Source organism: Amyelois transitella, chromosome 3 (assembly GCF_032362555.1).
Source record: "Amyelois transitella isolate CPQ chromosome 3, ilAmyTran1.1, whole genome shotgun sequence".
Taxonomy (NCBI): domain Eukaryota; kingdom Metazoa; phylum Arthropoda; class Insecta; order Lepidoptera; family Pyralidae; genus Amyelois; species Amyelois transitella.
The window spans coordinates 10,486,931-10,507,614 of record NC_083506.1 but is presented as its reverse complement, the minus strand read 5'-3'; the positions used below and the strand labels follow the sequence as shown (position 1 = coordinate 10,507,614).

The 20,684-nt window shown below is 34.3% G+C and overlaps 2 protein-coding genes across 2 annotated transcripts in view; one reads left to right on the top strand and one right to left on the bottom strand.

Moving 5' to 3' along the window:
• Nucleotides 1-20,684, top strand: part of LOC106129782 (uncharacterized) — a 120,254-nt gene that overhangs the window by 5,874 nt on the left and 93,696 nt on the right. The window lies entirely within an intron of this gene.
• LOC132902733 (uncharacterized) lies at nucleotides 102-19,686 on the bottom strand. Its single transcript, XM_060948932.1, has 4 exons — nucleotides 19,609-19,686; nucleotides 4,715-5,702; nucleotides 3,345-4,591; nucleotides 102-155 (listed from the first exon to the last, which is right to left on the bottom strand). Exons 1-4 carry the CDS (start codon nucleotides 19,684-19,686, stop codon nucleotides 102-104), a joined length of 2,367 nt encoding a protein of 788 aa, XP_060804915.1.

Sequence of the window (20,684 nt, the reverse complement as noted above, 5' to 3'; positions counted from 1 at the left end):
ATTTTATCGGTCTTCAGTCTCCTTCTCTATCTTTTTAAAGAATTGTTTGTTATATGGCCAGTAATTATTCAAGAGTTCAGAAGAATTTAACTTGTTCTAAGTTAAAATTCTTCTGAATTTCTTATGTCTCTATGTTCGTGCCAGAAATTTGTATGCTGCGGCATAAAGAAAAACTTAGTTAGGATGAAATTGCAACATAGTCCGCCCACTTGTATAGTATTAGCCACATAGGTATATGCCATACCTGCCTTAGTTTAGCCACGACTGACAAAGTGGAATGACAGCGGCTGTCAGGTTAACAACACCCGTGTACGCACGCCTTTAGTTCAAAAGTGTTACATTATACATGAGGTTAAGCAGAGCAAGGTTTCGGTCCAAGCTTGTGGGCAGAGCATGACTTCTGATATGCTATTATAATTTGATTAATAAAGTATTATTAAATTTCTAGCCGTGAGGTTCCAAAAATTATAAGAAAATAAAATAGGACCGCTCCTATTCTTTCCCTTGCTTACAAACTTGAGATTCTTCTTTTAGGCGATAAGATATTGTCACTATTTGAATCTCAATTCTATCATTAAGCCAAACAGCTGAACGTGGCCTTTCAGTCTTTTAATGACTGTTGGCTCTGTCTACCCCGCAAGGAATATAGACGTGATTTTATGTTATTCACTTTAATAGTCTACCATATATAGTAACTAGGTCCATCTTTAACCTTCAAGTTCTATCTTTGGTTCAACTTGTGAGTTCTATGAATTTTAATACTGCCATTTAAACTGATTATATTTCAATTAAAACTGTTTGTACAACAAAGTCTAGTTGAATAACTAAGAATACATTATCAAAGTTACATAAAATATAACTGTCAACTTGTAATAATTTTATTCTAACAGCTTTGTAATGTTTAATGAAATATGGATAGTTGTATTTTCTTCTTCATCCTGGCTATAGTCCCGGTTGCACCCTCACCACTCTGGAGAGGAGCACGGGGTAAGCTCTTGACCATGGATCCTGGATTGGGTGAGTCAGGTTTTTACACGAAGCGACTCCTGTCTGCTCACCGTAACCTTTTAGTTTTACATAACCATATTGTCAAAAAAAAAACGCCGGTAATATTGGTGGAATTTAATGGAGTACTTAAAATGAGTAAGATTAAACCATATCTAGATATTTCAAAACACTCTTATCTAGTGCCCAATTATTTCAAATAAGTCCAAGAAATAAGACCCAAATTTTGTTTGAGTTGAGATTATATGAACATCAAAATAAAATTTTATATATTATTTATAAACTTGTACAGCACAAATAAAATAGTCGATGTTTTATGTAATTGTCCTTGTAAGAATAGACGGCGAAAACGCTCACTGTTTGCATTATAAATATCGCGGCGACATTGAAAGGTGTCAAACATTAAAACAGCGACGATTTCTCTTTTTGTTTAGAGTTAACTCATTATTTTATTACCTAGCTATTATATACAAATATATACGATATTCATAATGCTGACAAAGAGTACAAAAAGTCTCCATAAAATCCAAAGCCAGCGATATTTTTATAAATGTAAGAAAGAGAATTTACCACGCAAAAAAAAAGCATTTTACGTTTTACTAAAGAAGAAAGAAGGTGTAATGGAAAAAGTATTAAAGGAATCCCTTTCAATATCAAATAATCATTTGACAATCCCAAACCAACTTATAAATGAGAAAGTTAGTTAGTTAGTTGTTACATCTTCATGCGTTATCTATTTAACCAATCTTTTAAAAATTTTACGTATATATAATTAAGAGTCTGGAGAACATAGGGTACCTTTCATCCCGGTTAAAAGTAAAGTTTCCATAGGATTTGAGAGAAACCTTTTTTCTTTATAGGTAGCGCTAAATTCGCGCCGTAGAAGCTGCAGTTGAAAGCTAGTTCTAAAGAAGATATACCTAAATTCCATTTAGGCCAAAACACACGATGGGACGCCAACGTGACATTTGTATATTTTGGCAGCAAATGTATATTATGTTAACTCGTTATTTGAGCCGGATCTGGTAAACCAGTTCACACAAATTGGATGACCCAATCAGAATGCTAGCTGTGTCAACGCTAATAGAAGCCCTTTTTTGGTATATCTATGTGTGTATGTGTTATTTATATTTCTTTTATTTAACAAGAGATTAATTTTATACTTAAGCAATTTTTTTTTTCATTTTATTAGTGTGTGTAGTAATTTCAGGCGGTTATCATATAAACTTGATAATACGCGATAGTTTTTCTTTAATAATATATCAATAGTTACAATTTATTTATAACCATAAATTTAGGACTTCATCTTGGCCTTCGGGTCTTGATAGAGTCTTGTGATTATTGTTTCTGTCTGCCTCGTAAGGCTCAAGACTCTATACGGGCTAACTTAGTCTATATCATGTCTTCACAACATGATTTATGTGTATATATATATATACATATGTTAATAGATATAACCTCAGTTATTCGCGTTGGCAAGTGGCACGTACCAATACGGCGCTGCCGAAATCGGTGACATTTCAAAACTCGTTGTATCACCCGGCGACCTCCGCCTTCACGGCTCTTGATGAACTGACTACTTGATTATGATTTTATTTTTTATGAATTTATTAATAATGTTTATTATTAAAGTCTGGACTTTAAAAATACTAGATTTATTTTTACGTTCTGTGCTTCACTACTTGATTAAGATTATACTGTTTTGTTTTTGTTCTAAATATAGTAATTATTGTTTTGTGGACATGAAAGAACTGCATTGATTATTTTGTTAATGAGATATGATTCTTATTTTAATGTCAATAGTTTTTATTACCCCATTATATTCTAGGTCGGTTCTTTTTTTGGTCTGATCTTTCTTTGTTATTCGATAAATTAAGAAGTTTATATTATCCCTTAACCACTGACGTACGTCTGTGAGACGTAGGCGCGCGACAAGAATAACAATATTTTTTTACAGTGTACCCATATGAACTTTTCCTTTCCTGTACCTTCCTACCTTCCAGTGACGCACACGCAGGGGGCGTGAGCGGATGTGCGGTGCACCTCTAATAGGTAAATATACACTTCGCTACGTCTGTGAGACGTATTGTCAGAGATAGATAGAAATTTAATTCTTTATAAAGTGCCATTATTTTGTTTTTATTTCATAGAATATAATTTAGGTATAAAGATATCACACAATTGTTTATAATTAATCAGAAAAGTACTAATAATAAATATACCTAATTAAATAATTTAAACTAATATTAATTATTTTATAATAAAAAAAAAACTATTCTAAATTACAAGCCAAAAACATTATTGTTTAAATTTTGACCCCTAGGAAGGGTTCCCATCACGCAGGCAGCATTCCCGCGCTGTATTGCAATAGCAATACGCTGCGCAAGAAAGCTGCCCGCGCGAGGGTCTCCTGTTGCCTCCCTCAGGCGTTTGCTGAGCGCCTTGTGGAGCTCCCGCGCGCCCTTGCCCCAAGGACCAAGTGTCTCGACACCAAACGGTACGAACTCGTACTGGGTGCCAAGACAACTGTATTTATTGGTCTTGAAGCGCTCCCGGGCGTCCGCCGCCGCACCAGCCTGTTTACTGGTCGCAGGGAGGTAGGACGCCGCCAGCGTATCTGCGCAAGTGGCGTCCCAGACCAGCGCGCGACCCATGCGCCAGGGTATCAATGACATCCCGTCGGGGCGCTTGCCATCGTCTCGCACGATCTGGGGCTCTAGGGCCACGGGGACGTCGGCGCTGACAAGCGCCCGTCTCAGGATGTCATTGAGAGCAGCATGGCGGGATTGGCGGCCGGCACCCGAGGAGCAGGCAAGACCATGGTGACCTAGGCGATCAACAGAAACCCCACAAGAGGCACAGCTGTGGTCCACACAGACTTCAGCCCCGACTCTGAGACCGACAGCCACGCGAAGAGTTAGGGGATTTAGAAAAGTTCCTAAAGCAGGAGATGGATAGGCATGAAGCCAATGTCCGGACTCTGGTCTGGACACGGCTAATAGTCTAGCCCTATCTCTGCTAAAAGAATTTTCTAAAAGAGAACTGAAAATAAAATTAGAAGAAATGGAATCCCAGGCCCTTTGGCTTTGTAGCTTGGAGGGAAGATTTGGACTCGGTCCGGTTAGCCAGGCATTTGTGGCCTCATCCAAGCACGCAATCTCGTAGTTTGTAGTCGCAGGGACCTTAAGAATATTACCTACGAGATTAGATGTGCTGTGGATAGAGGACAAGAAAGCCGGCAGGGCTACACAAGAAATTTTTCGGATTCCTAAGCCTCCATTCCTAATTGGAAGGGAGGCTTGGGTCCATGCCTCTTCGCCAAAACTTATGTTGAGTATTAATTCAATTTTATTTTTTAAAAGTTGATCAATAGGTTGGACCAAAGTGGGGTATTTCCAAATAGGGCAACAACGGAGCAGGTAAGTTAATTTTGGTATGAATAAACAGAATTTTAGAACGAATAACGCAGAGTGACTGCTAATTTTGGTGAGGCGGTCCGAATAGTCAGTGAATTTTGAAATTGATTTACTAAGAAGGGAAGGTATGGCCTCATCAAATATCGGTGAACCAAGTAGGTAGAGACTATCTTTTGTCAAAATTTTAATATTAGGGGCTATGTTATTAAAATTTTGAATAATTTGAGATGCCAAAGATGTATTTAAAGTTTCAGAAATATATAATTCACATTTATTAAAATTTAATTCCAGACCAATATTAGAGAACTTGTTTTTTATATCAATTAAATCTTTCAAAACTGTTTTAAAGTCTCCACCTAGGGTTCCGTCATCAAGGTACCATACGTTTAATTTTGAATTTAAACCGTGAATTATTGAGTTAATTGCCAAACTGAAAATAGCTGGACCGAGGGGATCACCCTGCTGACAACCCGTGGCCGAATCAATCTCATTATATTTGTGTACTAATTTTGAAGGAGTATGGTAGCATTGTAGTAAAAAGTTGTACAATTCCGGAACATGCAATTTAATTTCATTCAGCAAGGTATCCCTGTTGACCGAATTAAAGGCGTTTTTGACATCTAGTTTTAAAAGAACTTCGCACATATTGGAATGAGTAAAGGTGCGCACGGCATGCACTGCAGCTTCACACCCTCCACGTGTGCCGAAACCAACCTGTACAGGCTCAAAAAGATTTTGTAATTTATGGCGAGTGAGCCGAACGCACACTTTAGCAGCTAACCGTCTGAACGTAGACCCTACAGCAATGGGGCGTATACCACCGTCCTTTTTGGTCAGGGCAATAAGATTCGCCCCATAGATCACCGCTGACACGTCCTGACAGACATCTCCCAGCAGCATAAGATTAATTAGTTTGGTAATGCTTGTTAGGACATTATTACCCGCTACTCCAGTGCCGTAACTGGTCAAATCTATCAAATGCTGCGGGGAGATACCGTCAAGGCCAGACGCCGATCCTTTGGGAAATGAGGCAAGGGCTTCTTTTACGTCTTTCTCAGAAGCATGAAGACAAGCGGATGAATCTGTTGGAGGGTCTACAAACAGAGGAGTGGAAGGACCTGGGGGGTGTTTGGATAGAAGCGCAGCTGAGGTCTCTGGTGTATCTGGTGCAATTTTGTCGTTAGAAAACAACAGACGGGTAGCACCTCTAAGATCCCCGTCGTGTATTTTTTGTTCAACTTTTTTCGAGATATCATTACTATATGTTGTGGTGATCTTGAACTTTTGATTTGACGGAAGATTTTGTGAGGCAATATTATTTTTTATTTTTCTCGTAAGAGTGAGATTGTCATTGTTTTCAGAAACGTGTAAAATTTTAAATGAAAATGTAAGAAGTTTCTACCACGACTCTAGATTATTTGAATTAACGCAGGTGTTTATGATTTCCGATAGAGCGTCGGCTACGGGGGCTCTCGCACCCCGGGGCACTCGTTTGATGATTGGTGTGTTATGTTTGAGTTGGCATAGAAGGGTCTGTAGGGGAACTGTATTATCTGAGGGTGTGTTGCTACAATTGGCAGAATAAGGTAATGGAGTGGATTGGATAATACGTACTTGATGGATGCGGGACTGATGAATATGTAAACCTCTTAGTGTTGTGAAAGTTCTAGCACAGACACAACACTGCATGGGGGGACAGCAGGCGCAGTTCAGGAAAGAGGTAATAAAATTACAAAGTATAAAAAGACTCAATAAAAAAGAAAACTAAATCCTACTAATATTAGGCGTAAATGCGAAAGTTTGTGAGTACATCAGAAAAAATAGAAAATCGAAAATCCTTGGATGACATTGAACTTGCTGGCGTGCATACATGATCTAGGTATTTTTCCTTGAAACAACATTTATGTGAGCACTATAATATGTAAGTTATTAATAAAACTTTGTATTTCCAAAGGTAAATCCAATCCAAATCAAAATCCAGGTAAATAGCAGCTGACAATAGTTATAATCAATATGTCGGTACGGACTTCGGAAATTTCTTTCATTGGGCTTCCTCGGTGGTAATCAATTGAAAATTTTATAATATATTCTTGGCTGTGCTCAATTCACTATAATTTTATCTTTTAGCTGTAAATTCAGAACAATAAAGGAAAATAATTTTAGGATAATGTATATGACATGTTATGACAGACATGTCATGTCATGTCAAGATATTATCAGTTCTGTGATCATTTTAGACTGATAAGTTAAGTTTTTGCGCCAAAAGAAAGAAGGTTCTTTGTATCAGTTAATTTTTTCTAAGTTTTCGTTTTGTTATGAAAAGTATAAATAAATGCAAAATAAAAAAACAGTTCTTTTATTTCCTAGTATAATATAAACTGGGGTAACGATATATAAAGAAATAACCATGTTATCGTAAGTAATTACTGACTTAGAGCTATTTTAAAAAAGAGTACGTCCCTGAGACGTACGTCAGCCTTAGTGCAAGTAAATACACGTCAGTGGTTAAGGGTTATGCTTTGTTTTTAAGAGCTTCATTTTTAAGAAATTATGCATGGCATCGGGTCGTCTGAATTAAGTTATGAATAATTAATAAGAATTAATTCAAATGATAAGGCTGCTCTTATCTCTATTCTATTCTCTTTCAATCTCTTTTACACAATTCTCTTTCCCTTTTTGAATTATTTTTCCTTGCTTTTTTAAAGCCAAATATTAGTTAGCTATAAACTAAACCACAACTCTTTGATTACCTATTATATACTGTATCCAGCTTAATGTAAAGAAAATTTAGTTCTAGACTTTCTCAGGTATCCGGGTTATAAGGCTACCTACTGTAGTCTATAAATATGACAATTTTAAGTACCCATTGACTTCATATCATATCAATTCCGACACTTAAAGTATGGTAAAGAAAGTGATCAAGGAATTGTTCTCACTAAGAAAACGGTTGGTATTATCTGGAAATTGATTAAAATTTAATTAAAGCGACAATAGTTACGTTATATATATATATATTTTCTTAGATATTTGCTTACTTGCTGATTACTAGTTTGACACTTACCTATTATGTTACCCCTTACTTATATATTATACTTAACTTGAAATTAATTAACTGATTTTAAACTTTTGCGTTGCATTTTACTAGTTTTTAATAATGATATCGCTCGGTGACCACGGATCATTGTAATATAATTCGAAACGTCCGAGATAAAATAAAGGTACGTTACGTGAGCGTTGAAAGGAATTATTAAAAAAAGTTATGGTTGACTATAATATAAACAAACATTATATTTTAAACACAACACAATTTTTTGCGTGAAAATTATCTAATCCGCCTTTGTTATATTTATCTACATTTCCTATTAATTCCTTTCAATATCAACTTTACTACCTTAAGATACGGTGCAAATTTGATAAGCCTGACTAACGTTACGCCTCTTGCTTCGATCTAGCTCAATCGCTAAAGAAATATGAATGTGAATTTCTCCACATTTCTCCCGCTTTCCAAGTTGAATAACCCAGTGTTAACGCATCTCTGTTAATTACGTCAGGAGATAAGTTTTTGCTTTGGATTTACGCGTTATATCTGCATTTGTTGAAGTTAATACTGCATTGCATCCGACAGTTTAAAATAGGACCATAACATCTGTTAATTTAGTGAAACTGCAACAAATATACAAACAGAGTCGACAGTCTCGAAAAGAATGAAAGACCATCGTAAACACTTGTTATTCTTCTTTTAGGCGATGGGCTAGCAACCTGTCACTATTTGAATCTCAATTCTATCATTAAGGCAAACAGCTAAACGTGGCCTATCAGTCTTTTCAAGGCTGTTGGCTCTGCCTACCCCGCAAGGGATAAAGAGGTGATTATATGTAGATAATAAAAATAAGTTAATAGATAATAAAAATCCTTTAAGTGTGCCCACTGTCATATATCAAATAGACAGATAATGTTGTTTTGCCTTGTGCCGGCGTTTCTCGCTGATTTAGATCACTGCTGACTAACGCAAAGTCATTATACTCTAAAAATCGTCGAGTGATCTTTTAAACATTTGTCTACAATGATATTGGTTGTAACTTCTTTTAAAACAATACTTACAAGATCGATTTAATAAAGGGAAAATTATGATTCCGTTATTTAATATGGAATTAAGTACGTTTTATATTTATTTAAAACTTTAGAAATACAAATACCTCCTAGCCCCAAAGCTCAAGAAAAGCTTGTACGATGAGGCTGCGTCCAGGAGTACCGCTTCCTGTAACTTCCCCTTGATTCAGACATCATCTACGAAAATCCTTACTACATGAAACCACGGATAATTACTAAACTTAACGTTTCCTAAACGTGTCCACAGACCGATATAGGTGGACCATAGACCAGCTCATGGCTCTATTAAAGTTTGCGTTGTTTTCGCTTTTGTTTTTCCACTAACGTTCCCTTTGTTGATAACCTACAAAATCATTTTATTGTCTTTAGTTTTATAATACAAGTTACCATACTATAGCCGAATGGCTGCCTGAATATTTAATCATGAAGACGTCCAAACAAACAGTAGACGCATATGGCTCACGTGAAATCTGTGGCATCCACAGCCTCTGAGTTAACATGACAGCCTTTTATAAAGTTTTAAGAGCAAACAATGTGTTCCAAGCCTAGTTTTCCTGTTCATTATACCATTGTGGCAGGTGATCGATCTTGGGTATAAGTGTCCCGATTGCAATCAGAAATCAAGCTGCACATAAGAGTATTGTCATGTTTTTAAACACAACACACATCTTGATTTTTTTTTATTTGTAATTCAACTATTTTTAAAAACAAATTTTAAAAAATGAATTTTATTGATTCGAATGTCAATATTATTCAGTTTATTCCGATGCGTTGAGTAAATATCTTACAGATTTTAGGAAAATGAATATGTTAACATAAGTTGAGACGTTGAGTTACGAGTATGAGTTTTTCTTTTAACTGGTTACTGGAGATTAGATGGGGATTGGCCCATTTATTTATTATGTGATTTTTTTTAAAGTATGTTCACAAAAGAAAAGTTAACGTAGAGACAATTGGATATTTTTTTATATAGATATAAAATTAGTAATATATACCGAGATAGTTATAAGGTAGAATTAGTTTACTGCTCTCATACAGGAGAGTAAAAATTTGGGCCCATAACTAAACTCTCTGCCACCACACAGACAAACAAATTAAAAGAAAAAAACATAAGGACTCCTGGCTTTTGTTCAGGAAAGGCGTAACTGGAGCAACCATGATACGATGATGATAATTTTGTTTTGCGAGCCTGCAACTTAACTATTTTACCATAGAGGCCTCTAGTTTTAAAACTATACAAAGACTATAAATTTATTTATATATACAGAAAGTGTAACTAACACTCTATTTGTCAATCTTGACCACAAGAATTTGAATCGGCGTGTTTTCATAGAAGAACGCAGTCACTTTTACCACAAAGCTTGACAAAAATGACTGAAGTCGTCACGTCACGTCACGACGCTTTTATTAATTGTCGATTTCCACAATCGGAATGTTTCCATTGTCGAAACGGATCGTGATGAAATTGTTAAAGAAATATTTTTTTTAAATAGATACAAATTGAGACGCCTTCGTATGAAAATCCTGATTTCGCGAATTTGTGACCCTTGGACTTCTCTTCAGAGAAGCAATGATTTTAGGGAGGAAAAGGAACTGACCCTAGGATTTTTATGATGACAGTTTAAGCCGAATATTGCCTGGTTTTCAATACCTATTTATATATTTTTAATAATTTAAAATAGTACTCCATATCTTTTCCACGGATGTCGTAAAAGGCGACTAAGGGAAAGGCTAATAAACTTGGGATTCTTCTTAAAGGTGATGGGCTAGCAACCGGTCAATATTTGAATCCCAATGACATCAGTAAGCCATACAACTGAACATGTCATTTCAGTTTTTCAAGACTGTCTACCTGCCCTGTAAGACTAATTTCTAATAGTTCCAGCGAAAGGCAAGCAAATACCGTTTCACATGACCCACAAAACAAATAAACAATTTCGTAACTTGATAAATGCATTCCATCAATCGGATCTCGACTCTGTCGTCGTTGGTAACAAATCAATGCATGTTTTGTGCGGGTGAAAGGTGCATCTTATTATGTAACCTGACGCCAGTGTCGCTCAAAGTTATTCCGAACTATTAATAGTAACAGAAAATAGTTAAATATTTCTGGCGGGGAAAATAGAGCCGGCGGTCTTGAAATACTGACAGGCCACGTTCAGCTATTAGGCTTAATGATAGAATTAATTTCAAATAGTGACAATTTGCTAGCCCATCGTTTGTAAGAAGAATCCCGATTATATAAGTCTTTTACTTAGTCGCCTTTTACGACATCCATGGAAAAGTGATGGAGTGGTCCTATTCTTCTATATATTGGTGCCGAGAACCCCACGACATAAATTCAGTGGCATTTAATTATAATTTTACCATTATATTGAAGGCCGGGTATTTAATCGGCGTTTATTTTATGTTTAAGCATAACTTATGAATAACTCATTATCTAGTGTGACGAATTGAACTGTCGTTAGAGTCGTCATCATTGTCTAAGTAGTTATTACGAATGTTCATTCATATAATCACGTCTATATCCCATGTGGAGTAGACAGAGCCAGCCTTGAAAGATTTATATGATGAAAGGCCACGTTTAGCTGTTAGGCTTAATGATAGAATTGAGATTAACTACTACAACTAATTTATCAAAAACATGGGCTTTATTTTATTTATCTATTATTCGTGGCGCCTTCACTTTGAGAAGCACTGGATTTGACAGATTCAACACATTATTTATTATCTCAATTATAAAACAAAGGATGTGTGCAGTGTAGACTTTCGGCATAATGTTTTGACAATATTTTCTCATAGAACAATTGTGGGAAACATGCCAGTACGTAGCAGTAAAAGCCAATAATCCTACTAATATTATAAATGCGAAAGTTTGTGATTTTTATTTATCTTATTATATCTCTTTATGAAAGCTCATCTTTTTCGAGTAGGTACCAGATCTTTTCCCAGGTAAAGAGTACTTAGCAAGTACTTAATCCTTTCGGACTGCTACAATACAACTGTAAAGGATTTTCATGGAAAATTAAGAAGAAAAGTTGAAAAAACAGGACAAGTAATCCAAACAGTGTTCGTTAATGAGATGTTAATTAAAATTTTGCACTTAATTTGAATAGGCGATAATTTGCATGCAACTTCCTTGTTAGATGAATTTATATCAACTTATGTCATACTCGTATCATGATACGTTTTGAGAGCGTGATAGTCTAACGATGCGCGTGTTTAGTAGTTCTGCGTGTTAAAACTTGATTAGTATACACGAATATGGTGTATTATTATTTTCTGTAAAAGTGTCAATTATGTAAGTATATTGAAAATATATTTTCATTCTGTCTTTTCTGTCGTTCCAAAACGATAATGAGCGCAGAGGCCAGCTTTATATAAAATATAGCCAATAACTTAATTTAAATATAAATATTTCTATCATACAGGTATCAAAGTTAGTAGGTATATTTACTAAAATATAGACAACATTTTTTGTTGGCCAACTTTACTGAGGCTTATTAATAGTGCATTACAAAAATTAAAGAACTGTCTTCCAACTTTTTTAAAATAAAAGAATACGTCTGTCTGAAACGTAATACCATGGTATAAACAAGACATGTGATGCAACGGACAAACCGACAAGTCGACGACTAATCCCAGAGACCCAGCGAGGCAAATCTGATTATTAATAAATCATAAAATGATTTGTGATGTACCCATTTTGATTGAATAATTTCGACGCTTTTAAATGTTGGGAAATATTTTATTGATGATATAAATGACGGAAGTGTTTATGTTATGTCACATACAGATGTATTTTCGGTGTCCGCGGCAAAAGTTAATTGCTTTACAGCCCCGGTAGCTAAGGAACAGTGAACGCGAAGTTTGTTTAAATTAGTTGAAAATGTTATGTAATTTCTTGTCTGTGAAAAATCATGTCATTTTATTATGTGAAGAATTTCTACTTTTATTTAAAATGATTTTTCAAATTTTTTTTAAAAATTTGTTGCTTTAATAGACTGGACTCTCAGTTACAACATAGGTTATTTACTTTTTTTATGTAAGCGGGCGAAGCGAAAAAAAAATCTAGTGAATTATGGTTATACGTGTTAAATAACTTCTAGGCTTTTCAGTGTTTTCAAGACTGCTGGCTCTGTCTACGTCGCAAGGGATTGCTAAGTATGCCGTTTTTTTCAGCTGATCCATGTCTTCTACTAGCGGTATTTACCCAATGAATCGATTGATATTTTAGCATTATCACTAAATATATGACATGACATTTACACGTTCTAAGAAGGCCAAGTAAAAAAGGGGCTCGCCTTTTTAATGTAGGAAGTACATTTACCGGAACCAAACTCTAAGTCATGACTGCATGTTTCTCGACATGATCTGTGCAATAACTGGTTCAAAAAAAAAAGAATAGAAGGAAATTGTACAATTTCCATTCAGTTAACTTCATGCTGTGAATTGCCCTGTTCCATGATGCACGCTCAGTTACCCGCAGTTTTCACCTTTTTCTGTTTTTCGTGGGAATTTTGGAAATGTTTAGCATTTCAATATTGCATAATGAAAGTAGAAAAATTAAGTATCTGTTTAGATTTGTAACGAATCTAAACATTAATGGTTGCGTAAATTTTTTGGAATGTATAAGTTACATAGAAAGTATCAATAAGTTGTTATTTTGAAGTGTTAGATACTTAGTTGGGACTAATATTTTGTACTAAATTTTCTGTGTTAAATGCTCATGTGTACTCATTATATTATAAATGCGAAAGTCAGTTTTGTTTGTTTGTTTGTTATTATTTATGGGTTATGTACTGATTAAATATTTTTGAAATGTTACGTTTGTATCATTAAGAGTCTGGAAAAGAACATACCTTTTATCCCGGGCAAAATTATAGTTCCCGTGGGATTTGGGAAAAACCTGCATTTTTTTGTAGGCGACGCTAAATTCGATCCTTTTTGTATGGGGCGTTTAACTTGATGCTTTTTGTAGACAGAAATTATGTTTGTTTTAATTAAGTTTAACAGGTGTAAGCAAATTCTCAGCCTGGCATTGAAATAATATGAGATGCTAATACCATTGTTACATCTTCACGAAATAAACACATTGTCTTTAACTGATTTCTGAAGTTTGTTCCTTGAAAAAGTTCAAAGAAACAATTGACCTATTTTCTTATACTTAAACGTATAATTTTTCCCCCTTCATACGCATTTTGATCAGCTTTCTCGTCTAGCCTTAGCGCATTACCTACTTATCAACGTACTATAATATTAAAATATCCAATTACTATATCATCACTTCATATTTAAACCTTACCTGCATTGATTTAAAACATATAATCAATTGGTGATGCTGATAATAAATCATTCATACTAGGCGTGACGTCCGATTGACGGACACTGTTTCGGATAAAAAGTGACCAACTCCAGATGACTTAAGATTACTGCTTTGGATATACGATAAGCTGTTTATCTTAAATTGGCTGGTTTGTAAGTGACCGGCTTACTTTCGAATAGGGCTGTCAAAATTCCATAAGGAAAAATTAGGAATCAAGTATTTTATAATGCTACTAGAGGCTGCCCGCGACTTCGTCCGCATGGAAACCCTATCAATCCCGCGGGAACTCTGGGATAAAAAGTAGCCTATGTGTTATTCTGGGTCTTCAGCTACCTACATACCAAATTTCATGGTAATCGGTTCAGTAGTTTTTGCGTGAAAGAGTAACAAACATCCATACAAACTTTCGCCTTTATAATAGTAGTAGGATAAAAATATATTATTATGAATGAGTTATAAATAAGAAGTGCTTAATTGTTGTGAGTTCTGAAGTTAATCCTCGCGTCCTGATGTTAGATTCATTACGTCATTTCTTTTACTTTCATAAAATCAACCATGTCTTTTTATTGATTGATTATTATTGATGATTTATTATATGTATGGATTCTTTCCTCGCGATTCACTAAAATGATTAAAGGAATAAATATGTAGTGTCACAGCAAGATTGACTAATCATTCCAAAATTCTAACATACGAAATAGTGCTGTTTTGTATATTTTACTCTTATGGTGCAATAAAGAGTTTTATCTATAGATATATCTATACAATTTATAGCTTTGTTACCCCTACTAAAATATAAATATAATTTGATAATATTAAAGAATTTTTATTATTACAGGGGTAAAATCCATGAAACTATTTTTTTTTCTATTTATTACAACCCTAAATTACCGTGTGTAGCGGAGAAAGTGTAGTGTAATCGATTTGAGTGCATACATTTTATGAAGCATTGCATGTTGCATCGTTGCACAATGATTTATGGTATTCCTCTTGTAGTATTACAATAATAGTGAACCAATTAGATTGATCTGTCGGCTTCTGTTTCGTGGCCTTTATGTTGAGTTTTGTTCAACCGATCTCAATAAAGGAGGTTCTCAATTCATCGGCATCTTTTTTAATAAATCATTTCCGCTTTGTTTGATACGCTCTGTACTAATAGTAAGTAACTAAGTAAGTAGTATAACTTTGTAATAATATGTAGTACAATAAAATATTCAGAAGATAAAGCTTTTGTGCTGCTCTGATAGGAAAGAAAAATCAATCTGGATTGTTAAGTGTGTCAATAGAAAAAACTTATAGGTTTGAATTATTTAGAGCGATGAGTTTGAATCTCCCCTTAACTTGCAATTCGCACTACGGACTGGAATAAGATATTGTATGTTTGCGAAGATATGTCCGTACCTTTTTATTAAGCTGAGGTTTTAAAGCATTAATTTCAGATGTGAATGAAAAAAGAAAGAAAAATCGTCGTAAAGATTTTGAATCGTAAAGATTTACATAGGGCTGCTTGCCTAATACCAACTTTAAGAAATAGGCATATACTGTAGGCAAGATAATATTTCAAATTCCCACAAGAATTAAAGGATAAAATAGATATTAAAATTAAATTTTGCACAGATTGCCATCACACATACAATTGGTGTCGTGTTTGATTGATGTTTTGGACGCATTAAAGTTACGCAACATTAAAAATGATGTATTGTTTGCGAAGCCATTGAACCTAATTGTCAATGACATAAGACGATATTTAAGTATATATAGCCTACCTACGCTAAATGTAGACACTCTTTGTATAAAAATATATGTATCTTGTTCTCATTTCGAGTACAATGTTTTAAGTTACTTTTTTTATAGGTATTTATTTTTATTTGAATCATCCTATACCCTTGATATGCCTAAACTAATTAATTTATGACTGCTTAAGGGAAGACAAATAAAAATAAATGAAAAAGTAATAAATAGAAAAATGCGCGGCATTGATATTGACTACTCCTTATATTATAATTATAAATATTGCGATTTATTTTGTTTCATATAATTTCCTAATGTTGTTATTATTTTGTTTCAGGTACATATCGCATTTATCTTCTTAATGTTAAAACTATAAGGAAACTATGTTTATTCATCATGTACTGTAAGTTAACTGTAAGTTGGGACGAACTAATAACAGACGGACGAATGTTTAATAACTTAAATCGGTAAGCTTCGATATTAATTAACTCATAAAAAATATTGCATTCAAAATAAAACATTGATAATGTTCTGGATGAGGTACTTAAAGCCGCCAAGATAAACCCATTAAAAAAAAGTAAGTAATGTATACTTGTAAAACCAGCCAGTAACCTTCTTACCGTTTCTGTGAGGTCTTTCCTTCCTTCTTTCTTTTTGACATCATCAAATTAAAGTTAACTTAGAAAACCACTGACAGATTTTTTTTCGTCTGTGTTGTGAACTAATAATTAAGCGACTTATTAAGACTATGACCACGTGAACACTTTCAATTTTTACAAAATGGTGAATATCTCAAAAATTACTAAACCGATTTAGATTTTCCAGAAACTAAAAAGTTCAATGGACAGATCCTACATACATTTAAATTAAAAATCAGATCAACGTTTCAAAACTTATCGCGTTACAGACATACCTACACAATACACAGATAAAAAAAAGTTTTTTTTTCACCCCAAGTTGATTGGTAATGTGTCAATAATGAATCACATGATCACATAGGTCGTCACTCCGCGGATGTATCGGCAACCGTAAAGAATATATTCCTGGAACCCACACCGGCAAAAGTGGCCCATTGTGCGGAACGGAACTTCAACGATTGAACGAGTTTGATGACACCATAGAGTAACTGATCCGTAGACAAGGACGTAACTAATTGTAGATGGAGAAAAAAAATAATTTTAAATGAGTTCTCAATTTAAATCAAAAGCTTAGAAAGGTAAGTAAAGCTGCAAAGTAAAGGTATTAAAATATTTTTTGCATAAAGTACCTGTGTCATATTTTGGAACAATATCATATAAAAAAATCTTGTTATTGTCAGTTATAATGATGGATAGAAGGATTTTTCCATATAAAACTTTTAAAATATAAAACAGCTCTTTTTATATCAGTTATTTTTATTAATTTCATACAACATTAATACAACAAACAAAGTAACGATCAAATATAAAAAGAAACGTAACACAGGATGTTTAAGGTTAACGTAGTGATTAAAATAAAGCCGATTACAAAACTAATTCTTACCTAATTGTTGGTAGGTCTGTGACGTAGTCTCTGGGAGGGTGTCACGTGATAGGCATGTTATATATCGGCCGGTGCCACTTCTGAATATTAATAAGGAGAAATTGGCCGTCGATATAAAATATAATGGTGTCGAACAGGATACGCTAGTCTAGAACGTTCGTGTAATATATTGATTTTGATTTATTTTTGTTTGGGTTATTCACCAACTAGCTTACGCCCGCGTTTATGTAAGTTTTACCTTAGAGTTTAAAAGTCCTACGTGTAAAAATAACAAATCAATTGCATGGGAATTAACCTTCCATAGTATTTCCCATGCTTCATTGATATGGCGTACACATACCGCGAATATTTAAACATATAGTCATATTTATCATCATATTACTCAACTAATATGATGGATTATCCATGCAATAGGTAGCTAAGAATGTGTCCCTTGGTCAGTATATAAGAAATCACTATATGTCACTTCATTATCTTGTCAGCAGTGTTCTATCAAAACTTTCACTGGCTTAAGTATCCTTGACTAATTGATTAACTTAAATTATAGTAGCATTGACTTAATTTCGACTGAATAACGTTAGAAATTTTGCAGTTATAATAATCGTTGTCGATTTAATAATTTCGACAAGCAAAAAGAGAAAACATGAAAATTCAATTTATTAAGCCTTAACTAGGTATAATACAAAATCAGTCTTTCAAGACTGTTGGCTCTGTCTACCTAGTGTCTCCGATACGTGTGGCTGCTAGCCATAGCCTCCTGGCTAGTTTCGTGGTGGACATTCCTATGTCCACCACGAAACTATATCACTTATTTTAAATTCAAAACAACAGTTAACTACAAGAGCCAACTATCGATACATATCATACTGCAAATGACGCACCTTATTCTCATGTAATAAAGGTTTTATTACCATGGCAAAACATGCATAATATGTTAGGTGGTAAATATATATAATTATTATTCGAGAAACGTCCGTGTGATAACGGTGCGGCTCTAAAATGTTAGGCTCGGTCAAGCCACAGCATTGTTCTGTGAGAATTGTTGGCATCTTATGTAATAGCCTATAGTTTATAAGTTGAATGACGACAAGAGAAAATTAGACATGAGACAAAATTTCCACAGTGAATAAACTGTAGGTGAACCGTGTTTGGTGGTGAAAAAAATGTGATTTATCACAGTCTGTCTTTGAACTCAGTGGGTGGATGTGAGGACAGCCTGATTAGGTGGAGGTTTATGGATGGATAACATAAAAGGCACTCAAGGGAAAATCCACATTGAAAGCCAACCATTACATTATACCATTTCACATTCCAACCTACTTAACACGAATTTATCTAAGTTCCATTATATAAAGTAGTAGCATTAGTAGCCTATAGTCACCTTCTACAACATCCACAGGAATAGCTTAGCACAATCAAAATATTAAATAGATTCTGCAAATTAATTTCATAATATTATAGTCGCCATTACAGACAGTAGACACATGACCCTTTCACGGGACATGACACCGAAATGTACCGTGTCGTAAGTGAACATTTACAATAATTATTCACCGAAATATTGTACACGCAACCATAAATGTTGTATGTCAAATGTCGTCTGAGACTTGTATGACATTTTGATTTACTTTTTAGATGAACCGTAAATTTTTACTGTTAATTTAAACTTTTACTTTTTACGAGTTAACGTTTAGTTTCAATGTCGTGCAAATTTCTAGGAAAATTTATATTGTTTAATTAAGATTAAGAAAATTAAGAATTTATTGGTAAAATTCTTATCGTAACTAGTTGATGTTTTGTAAAAATCTGTCCGATAAGCTTTGAATAAATCGTTATTAAAAAATATACTTATATAAATATGGGTAACCCATGAGAGTAAAACTATAAAAAATTCGTCTATAAAGATGTAACTTTGCGCTATCGAAATCCAAAATTTTAAAAGATTAAACAAATATTTTGGTAACAACACTTTACCCTGCCTTAGTATAGCCAACTTCGCTCGACTTGCTTTCTAGGTAAAAATTAATTAGAACCTTAAAGTAATTCACTGCATTCTTTTTTAGAGTAAATTACTCAAGTTACACAATACGATTTCCTCGAAAGTTGGGCGAAAAACGTAAAAATCTTCGGGCCTTGCGTAGTCTTTTGTCACTGAAACACTTTTATTTTGTTTGTTTGTGTCTATTACAGACACAGAATACCCATTACGATATTACGATGTTCACTGAAGTCTGAGAAACGAATCAATAGTATCAAAAAGATAATTGTAATTGTTTTTAAATTTTTACATGAACAAACTAACAGTGTGTACTATTGATATTTTTTAAATAGTTACAGTTTGCTTCATTTGGTTCAACTAAGACACATAACGAGAGACCGAAAGAAATATATGATTTTCATTAACCCTAATTTCTTTTACAAATCGTCTCAGATGCTGCGATATATCCTAATCTCGGCGGCTATAAATCACAGCACACGTTTAAGATCTTATTTCCATACTTCTCCATCCATTTCTAAGTCATCAAGAGGCTCCAAACGAGCCGCTTGATATCTCGGACGTGGATCATGGACTTCCATTTCTATGCGGAACCGCTCCTTTAGACGCTTCCTAGTTTACAATTAGACTTGAGATGTAAAGCTGTTAAGATGAAACACCAGGCAACAATCTACTTTCGAAGCACTGAATATTGATTTATTTTTATGGTGTGATCGTTTTGCTTGTTTTAAATAGTTAAAGTAAATTAACAAACAAGGCGAATGTAATGCCAACGTTTGAAGGAAGAAACAGATGAACGTATCTTTCATATCGTGCCACGAAGTTTATTGTGACACAAAAAATATCATATTTTTGGCTTGGTGTTTTGTAGCAACGACTGATTTCTCTGACAGTTGAGCTGTATCGGGAATACTATAAGCAAAGCAGAGAGGGGCGTTTGTTCAGAGTAATAGTTAGGTATTTCCTCTTAACACAAATGGACGTAAATTTAACAGAATTTCGCAAATACAGAGAGTTCACGCTGATTGTAATAGATCCCTTGTAAGTCTGTTTTGTGTAACAAAATACATTTGAAATCATAGAAATCTGAATCACACCTTCGGAAATGTTTTATCGAATTTCTGTAAATTGTTGATGTGACTCCCCTTTTTCTTTCCAACAGACAAACAAAAGTCTTTAAATTAAAGTCAAATCAAAAACATTATGTTTCTAAAACGGTGTTCGTAAAATTGGTTAAAAGGCATCTATAAGTATTGTAAAAAGCATCTATAGGCATAAATAAACAGGTAAAGTTCGTAACTTTGATTGTTTGTTTGTAAGCTCTTTGGATCATTATGGAAATTCTCTCATCATTAAAAAGGTACATTAACTCCGGATGTTAAAGTCTATATATTATAACGGGCAAAGCCGGGGCGTACCGTCAGATATGCCTCAATTCGTATGATTTAAAAGACTAATCAATTGTATGTTTTATTAAGAGAATTTGATGAGACTTATCACCTTGCTAATTTCGGTGCTAACCGCCTGGCATTTAGGCATTAGGCAAAAACACAGGTGTTAATGACAATGGTTGCGCCCA